Here is an 11320-nt window from a genome sequence, read left to right as displayed (position 1 = left end):
TAACACGACACGAATTAGACACGAAATTAATGGATTAGGGTTGAGCATTTCTGACATGAAACACGAAAATGACACGACTTAAGAAACACAAATTCTAAATGGGTCGGGATCGGGTTGGGTGGTTTGTGACACGAACTCGATTAATACGACACGAACACGACCCAACATGACCTGTTACCTAAGTCTAATTTTCCTACCCAAATCAATTTATAGACATACACAAAATCCATGTAAAGGCTTAAAAAATTAATTGCATTTTCTTATAATAAGGCAAGTGAATCTACCTGGGATACCAATAACTACAAGCATTTAAACACTATTAGCAGTTTTAGAAGAAGAAGGTCTATTACTAGCAAGCTCAATAGGAGTCAAATGGGAACCTTAAACACTTACAAGTTTGCATGAACATTTCCATAAATACTCACTCTGGTGGTGGGCCAACATTGATCGCACTATATGGATCCCACTCAATGTGAGAGTTTGTGTGTTAATGTTTTGTTCGTGGACGGCCACCACCTAATGATTGTGCATGGTAGCTGTAGGTTTTACCGACTAAGATAGAGCGAAAAGATCTATACCATGGTCGCCGTACCAACTAATTAAGATAGAACGAAACCTCATGCAAATTGCTTCAATTTGAAACCCTTGCAGGAATCAGGATAGGCATAATCTTCATGGATTGTCAAAATGTACATTTATGGCCTCCATCCAAATTCCATAATGCTTTGTCTATATATATATATGGACAATTGATACATAAAGGCAACAGATGCACCAACTTGGTAGCAACAAGATTACATCCATTTGCTTGAAGCGACGCAATGATCCGTATTTTCCTTCAGTTGCTCGTCATAGCACTAGTCTTTGTTCCTAGCGCATTGTCGATTTTGCATGTTCAGATGCGTGTCATCAGCGGCATTCCAAATGATCCTAACCCGTTGCGACTTCAGTGCAAATCCGGAGATGATGATTTGGGAATGCACGAGCTCAAAACTGGTGAGGCATTGGATTGGCATTTCGGAATCAATATCTTCGGCAGAACTCTCTTCTTCTGCCATTTCTACTGGGGTGCCAAAGACCAAGTTTTCGATGTATTCAATACTCACATGGATATTAAAGATTGTTTACCTTCGAAAGTTAAACATAGAGATTACTCATGCTATTGGTTAGCGAAACCAGATGGTTTCTATATTAGTAATGGCGAGAAAATTTGGAAGAAAATGCATGACTGGCCTGTCTAACTTAGTCTGTAACATTGTTACCGCCTCTATCTCATGCATCAACTAGTTGTTGCTTCTATGAATAATTAATTTCTCAAAGAAAATAAGCAAATTTGTTAATATATATGGACCCTTTGCGCGGGGGATCAATGCTCGGTTTAAGTTGTGACTTGTGATGCTGTCTAGCCTTTGGTCCTTACTCCCTCCATCCCTATTTAATGGTCCCAATTAGAACTTTTTGCTGTCCTAAAAAGATTGTCCCATTTTAAAACTAAATGGGCAAAAATTGATGAATTTTCCTTTTTACCCTTCCATAACGTTTTTGTTAACATTATTTATATGGCAAACAAACATATTGTTTTCGTTAATATTATTTATATGACACCAACAAAATGATGCTTGAGCCGAAGGCTAATACGATAGTAAAAAACTAAGGGTATATGGACCCCATACATGGAATTTCCTCCCAGTTGAATTATTGTTACTGAGATAGAAACTATCAGGTTTTGCTACCTAGTAACATTTGTACTGCAGCAATGTAGTTGGAAGTTCACAATATTCTTTAACTTTACCATCAAATATACATTAAAAACAGCTTCAAGGGATTTCAGTAGAAGTGTCAAAAATAGAGAGTGCGTCCGAAGGGATTGAGCCCAAACCGCTAATAGAATTCCTGATCTCTATTGAGTTGACGCAACCCGAAATCGATATCAGCTCTTCGGATGTGATTTTTGTTTACTTTGTTTTGTGTTGTGTCTTCCTTGCAAATGTAGAGATATACGGCAATTCCTCATTGTAATATTGTATTCATTAAGAAGAGTGAGATGTTGTGAATATGATTATAATCTGTAGCTAAGAACCTAATAAATGTGTTAGACTTTGAGTCCATGCGCAATTCGTACTTTAAGTGAAGAAAAATAATGGGAGACATAGTAAAAAATTTCTCATATTTACATTTTTTTTTGAAGTCAATGACAAACACTTTTTACAATCAAATATAAAGACAAATGTGCCTATGAAAATTCCTAAAATCCTAGGGTACCCAAAGAAAGTGCCTAAAACTCTAGGACACCTTATAAAAGTGCATAAAATCATAGGATACCCTATATATGAAAGTGCCTAAAATCCTAGGGTATCCTATGAAAATACCTAAACCACTAAAATCCTATAATAAGAAAGTACACCCTGAAATCCTATGAAAGTGTCTAAACATGTTTTCTCCTTTTGGCTAAAAACACTCAAAAAGTTAAAGGACTTCCATTGAAAACTATTTTGCTGACGTCCTTCCCTTAAATAAAAACTAATTTACCGTCCTTATGACTAATTTTTCCAAAAATAAATGCATATAAAACCAAAACTAAGGACAGCAGGAGGCAATCTTTCATAAGATTTCATTTTCATGTTTGACTTATGTTTACTCGATTACGGAATTTATCTCTAGATTTATGAATCATTTAAGTTGTTCAGTTTACATAAAAGATGGATGTAATTAATATTGCATCTTTTCCAAATTACCCCGTGAAATGTTCACACAAAAGCACAGTTTGGATGGGCAGTATCTTGAGGAGGAATGAGAATGTAACACCATATTTTCATGATTCCGACGTTTAGAAGGAACAAGAATAATAATGTAATGCCACACTCTCAAGATTCCCATGTTTGGGAGAGACATGAATAGGTTTTTGATTCCTGATGACACATCCGACTAAAAATTACATTAGCAGATTGAGTGGGAATCAATAAAAAAAGGAAATATTGACTTTGATAAATTTTCAAAAAAATTAATTCCTGCATAAAATTACTGAATTAATTCAAACACTAGAATGAAATTACTTCAGGTATTGTATTCCTGAAAATTTCATCTTAGTAATCATATTCATATTCCCATTCAGAAAAATTCTTAGGAATTTAATTCTTAGCAATCATATTTCTATTCCTACTAAAGATTTTCAGTCATCTAAACTGAGTCCTAGATGTTAGATCTCATGGATGTCAAATGAATACCAGGTTCTATAGCTCTGGGGTAATTACATCTTGCCCGTTAAACTAACTCACTTTTTTAAGTTAGACCTTGGACTATAAAACCTAACACTTGACCACCATAAACTATCTAAACCTTTCTGCTCGGGCCCTTTTATTAGTAGTTTGTCGTATAACGGTTGTAAAGAGCTCAAAATAGGGCTCAAATATTTTTTTTTAAAATTCAACTCGAATGCCCTGAATAATATGCATATAAATTTGCATCTCTAACAAAATCAAAGATCAAATCTTTGCATGGGCTACGTTCTTCCACTTATACCTATTCATCGATCTCCCTCAATGTTATCTTTATTGACACTTCTCTATACCCTTGCATCAACAAAATCATCAAAATACCAAATATCTCCTCATGTAAAGAAAATGGACAAACATAGGTGTCTCATTTAAATTGATATGTGGGTTTATGTACCGGGCCGGCCTTGGGGTAAAGCCGGAGGTATGGCTGCTTTAGGCCTCCAAAATTTAAGCAAAAACTAAGGCCTTGTTTCATATAATTATGCTCTTAATATATTATATATAATTGTTGTTCTGTGTTATAGCACGAGTCCATGAAGTGCTGGAATGAGTGGTAAAGCCGGAGGTATGGCTGCTTTAGGCCTCCAAAATTTAAGCAAAAACTAAGGCCTCGTTTCATATAATTATGCTCTTAATATATTATATATAATTGTTGTTCTGTGTTATAGCACGAGTCCATGCAGTGCTGGAATGAGTGGTTTGTGCAAACTATTGAAACTGGGAAGTCCCGGGTCCGATTTCCGGAAAGACAATCTTCGGCAAAATACATTTTTTCTTATTTTTCTCTTGAATCAAGGTGTAGATACTATACAACTCTTACACCCATTACACTATTAATTATGAAAACCAAGGTTCAAATTTATTGTGCACCATAAACGTTTTGCATCTTCTTCCCCATCGGTCACCGTCTCCGGTCATCATCTTCGGCATTGGTCGCCGGCGACCATCTCCGGCACCGGCGCCGACTACTTTTCTAGCTAACATTTCACCGAACTTTCGGCAAAGTCCAGTTTTCCGGCAAAATTTTTGGCACCGACCAATTTTCTGGCAATGATGTGGTGGGAAAGTAAATCATTTTTATTTAATGTAAAAGTATTTTTGTCAAGGTGGACCTAGTGGGTTTCAAAATAGTTGGTTGGACCTAATGGGGCTCAAAATAGGAATAATGAACTAGAGAGTAAATATCCCAATTCATGAATGATGTTTACTCAAAGAAACAAGAAAGCAAAAGAACTTCATTATTTGAAACTAATGAGTGGTTGTTTTCCAAATGCATAGATTGGTTACAAACTACTATATATTGTTGACTATACTAGGTACATACACTCATATGTTTCGCAGTTAAAGTTGATCAAATCTTACATTTGGTCAACTATATCGCAAGAAAGGTTGAATGGATTAGCTATGTTATTCATTGAAAAAAATAGGTGGGTAAACTTGATTATAAAAGCGTAATTACTATTTTTGCCACAAAAAATGGGAGATGAGTAATGTTTAATTAATACATTTCACATTAGTATATAGAATGATTGTCCAAATTTTATTATTATACTTTTGTATTACTTGAAGTCTTTTCTTTTAAGGTATTACCTATCTTTTGAAACTTTTAATTGTGAATTATGTAACACGCCCATTTACAAAACCTCGTATGAGACCCCAGAAAATTCAAAGCCGACCCTAAATTCACGGATGTCTAAATTTGTGAACAAAACACAAATACGCAAGGGTTAATTAGCCAATAATTCACAGGGGTACTGTAGAATGGAAATCCAACATGAAACCAATGGGCGCCGAATAATTTAGAGGTAGGGCAACATAAAATCGTAGGCATGTGGTCAATAGCTGTGAGCACAGAAGAGGAGAAGTCTCATTAGTCATTACTAAACCCAGACGAATGGTTAGATTCTTTTATTTGTATAAAACTGAACCGATCTAGACCGTGTGCACCTTAGAAGAGATTCTCGAAAAAAGGAGTAAAGCTGAAATATGCTTAAGGACCGAAACCTTAGCTATAAACCAACGCTCCTCACTATAATGTTTGTATTCAACAAGGTATCGGTTCAAACTGAAGATTTCTATGGATATGAGTCGGCTTTCGTTCGTTACCAATTACGTATTTACTTTCTCCCAGACTATATATATATATATATATATATATATATATATATATATATATATATATATATATATATATAGTCCTTATAAGATCTCTAGAATCGATTGGGTTTTGTTGGGCTTCTGTTTTTGGCCTTTTTCTCGCAATCAATGGATGATATGTGTTTTCAAATTTGACTGATCAAAATAATTGTTATCGGTCACAATTGGTTTTTAATTCAGACCGTCCAAAATATTTTTGGATGCGTATGATTTAGCACAAAACAATTGAATAAAAGAGAGAGAGAAGGCCAGAGAGAGAGAGAGAGAGAGAGAGAGAGAGAGAGAGAGAGAGAGAGAGAGAGAGAGAGAAGGCCATACTCCTCGGCTTTCCAATCTATATTATAAAACAGGACAGGTATCTTTAAGAATATTCCTTCTCAACGGTTTATATTTATTCTTGCTATAAATTTTATCTACCCATACAAACACAACCAACGGTCTAGATTTCTCTCCACCCCTCCTTCTACAACATGGCATTTGGGTAAATACCTTACATTGTCTGGACAAAAATATAGATGGTATTCTTTCGTTGTTCAAAATTTGAAACCCACGTCACTCCTTCTCTCTTACTTTCCCTTCTCCCCTTCTCTCTCTCTCTCTCTCTCTCTCTCTCTCTCTCTCTCTCTCAATTGGGAGAGGCGACATCAGGGCTCCCAAAAACACCATCAGCTTCGTCCTCGGCGTCCGACCTCTCTCTTGACTCATCTCTCTATCTTCCTCCGCCCTCCGTCGACCCACCACCACCGACCCAACACCACCAGCAGCACCGCACCAAAACTCCGAAATCCGTAACCATAAATCAGAATTCTTCCTTTGCGAGAGATTCTTCAGTCTCCTTTTCCTTTCTAATACCCACAATCCAATCTCCCAATTATGTTATTCAGGTATGTTATTCTTCATCCCATGGCCATGCACGCGGAAACTGTTCGTCTTCTTCCTGTTCGGAGTTTTCCATGTTCCTTGATCTGTGAACCTTGATTTTTTGTTTCTATATTTCAAAGCACTAGCATACAAACACTAGATCACTTTCAGTGATTTTTTAAACACGCTATATATGTATGTATACATCACCCTACCCCAATACTTATTTTTTTGTTTTGGTAAAATGTACAGGATGACCTTTATTTGGATAATCTAAAAAAACTGGTTGTTCTATGGTAGGAACAGTCGGTGTACGTGAGGTGTAGGAACAATCGTTGTATGTCAGCCAACAAAGAGGTATTTCTTGCCTAATTTGTGTATTCTGGCTTTTGTTCTTATTTTCAGTTGACTGTTGTCATTAAACTTAATTCGATGGCGTTTTTGGGAGGGTTCAGAACTGGATTATTGGGGCTTTTGTAGTTAAGTTTGTTTCATGCTTGTAGGATGTGAATGAGCAATGCCGTTAGTGATAGTCACCGAGGGAATACCCTGTGATTCATGACTCTTTCAAATGCTTGGTTCCATTATTTCTTTTAAATTGAGCTTACTTCTTTCACTATGCATGCTTCAATTACAGTTGATTGTTACTTCAATTACAGTTGATTGTTACGTAATGAGAACCCGGAAAAGGCCAATACGTATGAGGTTTTCCATCTAACAAGATATCAGGATGTCATGGCGACAGTATCCGAAGTTTCAAAAACCGTTACATTTTGGTGGATACCGATTTCTCGGATTTAACAAAAAAAAAGGGCAAATCATTTTATTCTGCAGTCCCTCGAGATTGTCTTGAACTAAGCACAGAAGTTGAATGTGAAGTTTCAACGAAGTTTCCAAATCCAAATTAAAAAAAAAAAAACCCAATGTTAAGAAATAGAACAGAGTATAGAAGAAGCAAGGAAGATAGACTATGTAGCAGCAAAATCACTACTTCGGATGAGGGTACGTTGTTCAAAATAAATTTCTCTATTTCAGTTGGTAACTTTTCAAATGAATTTGTTATTTACGTTTACTTATATAGGATTCTTGAAATGCAATGGAGTTGAGGAGGATTAACATGAATACATTGCTTCGACGTCATCGTAATGTTTCTAACTTCAAAGCTTGGTAGAGGGCACCATCACCAACATCAGCAGTTTATGGTAACCACTAAATTCAAGTAAGCTTAGGAAATAGAACAGAGTATAGAAGAAGCAAGGAAGATAGACTATGTAGCAGCAAAATCACTACTTCGGATGAGGGTACGTTGTTCAAAATAAATTTCTCTATTTCAATTGGTAACTTTTCAAATGAATTTATTATTTAAGTTTAGGGAAATTTTTAAAAATGGTCCCTCTAGTTTGCACGAGTTCTCATTTTTGTCCCTCTACTATTAATTGTATCAATTTTAATCCTATAGTTTTCATTCCATCTCAATTTCGTCCTTCTCCCTGACGCCGTCCATGAAACAAACGGAATTGAAGGGCAAAACTGTCATTTTCTCTCACAGAGGGACCAAATTGAAATTTTATGCAAACCAGAGGGATTATTTTTAAAATTTTACATTTTACTTTTGTTTTTTGCAAATAAAATAAAAAAGACCATAAGTAATGTATTTGACAACTGAATTATTTTTTATTGGATAATCAAACTATATTGAAAAATTTATATTTCATTACACATTACAAAAATATTAGAAAATGTACAAATCAACCCCTTAGCTAATGTCTTTGTATCATGTTCTTATAATATTCTTATTTTTTCACCCAATAAAAAAAATGTTTAAAATCCGTGTTTATTTGTTATATGAGTGATCTTATGAGTAAGTCTCAAAATAAATACATTTATACCCATATTTTAATGTATTTGATCTCTTAATATTTAATAGTGTTTCATTGCTTAATTAAATACAATTACAAGATTTCTAAATACTACTGAACAACTTTTTCTTTTTAATCACGTGACAAAAAAATAACGATAGTGAAAATTCAATTGAAAAAAAAAAATACAAGACCAAGACAATTAACATAAGGGTTGTTTTTTGAATTTTCTCATATTTTTTGTGATGTATATAATAAAAACTTTACAAAATTTCAACATATTTTTTATTATTCAATATAAAATGAGATGCGAAATATATTATATATGATGTATTTTAAATTTATTTAAAAAACAAAAGTAAAAAATAAAATTATAGAAATAGTCCCTCTAGTTTGCATGAAATCTCAATTTAGTCCCTCTGTGAGGAGAAATGACAATTTTGTCCTCCAATTCCGTTTGTTTCATTAACGCCGTAAGCGAGAGGGACGAAATTGAGACAGAATGCAAATTATAGGACTAAAAGTAACACAATTGATACTAGAGGGACGAAAATGAAAATTCATGCAAACTAGAGGGACCATTTATAAAAATTTCCCTTAAGTTTACTTACATAGGATTCGTCTTGAAATGCAATGGAGTTGAGGAGGATTAACATGAATAAATTGCTTCGATGTCATCGTAATGTTTGTAACTTCAAAGCTTGGTAGAGGGCACCATCGTCAACATCAACAGTTTATGGTAACCACTAAATTCAAGAAAGCTTATATTGTTGAACTTTGTAGCTGATGTTGCCTTTTTAATTCTCAAAAGAATCATGAGCTCATCTGCTGATCGTCGTTTCTATATGGCATTGACCTTTTATTTTAATCTACCACTGTAGCTTACTCTCTGCTCTTACTAACACACCGGTTGGATTGATTATTGGACTTTGGTTTTTATTTTTGATGGTACATCTTTCCTTATATTTCACATGCATTAAGACAACACATTTCATATATCTCTTCGGGTTTGTCTTCCTTTCTTTTTCATCGTAGTATTTAGGTGTCAATGTTTGAACTCCCTGTCAAACTGTGATACCGTAATTAACTTTGAATACATGTTTTAGTTGTTTTACTTTTGTGTATCTAATAGTACAAGCCACAAACTACGGGGGTATTCAATGTTGAATACATAACCGGCTTAAAAGTTGTAGTGGATGCATGCTAAGACTTGTGATTTTGCATTCTAAATGCTTCCTTTTCTTTTATATATACAATCAATTTTGAGCACATATGAACCTGACTTAGTTTATTTGTTTTTGCATTTGTGTAGAAATACCACTCAAGTATGTCAAATCGCAAGGCTATTCACTTATTATGCAGAGTACTGGTTGATGTGCTTAGATTTGTACTTATGTTAGCTGATGTGCTTAATTTTATACTTATGTTAAATGCAGAGCACTGGCGGGTGTGCTTAGATTTTCTCTTATATTGTTAAATGCAGAGCACTGGCTGATGTGCTTAGATTTTTACTGATTTAGTTGATGATGTGCTTAAATTTTAAAATGCTTTTGATTCCATATAACTGGGTGACTGCACTGTGCGTGCACATGCTTGGGTGACTGCACTGTGCGTGCACATGCTTGAGTGACATGTGACACATAAATTGAAAACATTTCAATGAGCATGCTTGCGTTATTATTTGTCGCATAGTTGGATTCATTGGGCGGAGGTTGATAAATAGCACGCGTGTCAGGTTTTTTTTTGCGTGTGCTAATCGTTCGAACCGTGCCTTCAGGCATGGGCATGCACTAGTTGCAAAAAAGACGGGAAACTTGATAATTGGTAAAGAGGCAGGAATTTGGTGGGTTACTTTCATTACCCATTGGGTCATTTAAGTTGACCCAATTGATGCCCAATTAAGACCCAATTAATAATGGGTTAGCTGGGTTTGGACCCATTCTTACCCAACTAATAAATGGGTTGGGTTGGGTCTATTTTTTAGTTGATGGGTATGGGTTTGTTAATGGGTCTGGGTTCAATTTGCCACCCCTAGTAATCACATACACGAGATGCCTGGTTGTGACAATAATCGCAATGTAATCTATTTTCGTAAACCGTAAAGCTCTGGCTTTTGGAACCCCATTAAAAATGACAGAAGTAGAGAGTCGTTTGCCAGATGTTGGGAGTGAACCTCCATGTCAACTCTTCGTTTGTTCTGAGAGTGTGCATTCCTATATCGTCGTTTCCGGCCAGATTGACAACGGACCTGTAGCGGCGCAGGGTAGTTGGGAAGGCAGCTGGTGACATGAACTCCGGTTTTATTATATCCCAATGTCGGAGAAGTGAGATAAAGGGTTAGAATGACCAATGGAATGAGGAAGTGAGTCATTGTATATATTCAAATTGGATCTCAGGGAGGTAATCCATACTTTGCCTTATTTTTTTAATGTTCCCTTTGTTATTTTCCTTTGTCTACCCAAATCAATTTATAGACATACACACATCCATGTAGAGGCTTAAAAAGTTAATTGCATTTTTTCTTATAGGCAAATGCTAACCAATGCCCCAGGGGCACAAGTTAACATGCGATATATATAGAATATTCACAAATTTGGTATAATAAATATGGAATATGCACAAATATCACAAGGAAAGTATTTCATGTAATTGATTTGAATATTTTATTCTCATATGGCCATATTAGTCCGATGTAGATTAGAAAATCACCTTTGTTATTGGAATTAACTAGGACAATTCCTAAACCAAACCCTCCCCATGGCATCTTCCAACATAAAATGACTAACCGATAGGGGCCGAGGTTCCACGCATACAACAAGGTCTTCATCTTGTTTGAATCCTATATTTTTGTTGATGTACTAGGCGATGACTCTTTTTGAATCCTGTATTTTCTTTTCTTAAACATCACCTTGTTTTTTGGATCAATAAGAGGAACTTTTTTTCTTGAAGGATTTTGCGAAAAATTAAATTATAAATGTCGCATTTTATTTATGTCCTACCATGGTATTTTTTTGTCATTTAATTTTTATGTTAGATGTTTGGATTGGTTTTTAGTCACCTGCTAATGCTATACTTGATAAATCTTAGAGCATGATGAAGTGGAGAAAATGGTCCACGACAACACTAGAAGACTAAGTGGAAAAGGAAAATGTGGGGGAGGAAATGGAA

The 11320-nt window shown here is 35.2% G+C and overlaps 1 protein-coding gene across 1 annotated transcript; it reads left to right on the top strand.

The window, feature by feature from the left end:
• Window positions 1-771: 771 nt before the first annotated feature.
• Window positions 772-1327, top strand: LOC131300363 (S-protein homolog 29-like). The gene has a single exon (XM_058326155.1). It carries the CDS (start codon window positions 822-824, stop codon window positions 1239-1241), a length of 420 nt encoding a protein of 139 aa, XP_058182138.1. The 5' UTR covers window positions 772-821; the 3' UTR covers window positions 1242-1327.
• The last annotated feature ends 9993 nt before the right edge of the window (window positions 1328-11320 follow it).

This window comes from Rhododendron vialii, chromosome 9a (genome assembly GCF_030253575.1).
Source record: "Rhododendron vialii isolate Sample 1 chromosome 9a, ASM3025357v1".
NCBI lineage: Eukaryota > Viridiplantae > Streptophyta > Magnoliopsida > Ericales > Ericaceae > Rhododendron > Rhododendron vialii.
Note: the sequence above shows the minus strand (reverse complement) of the source record. Positions and strands in the feature narration are given on the sequence as shown.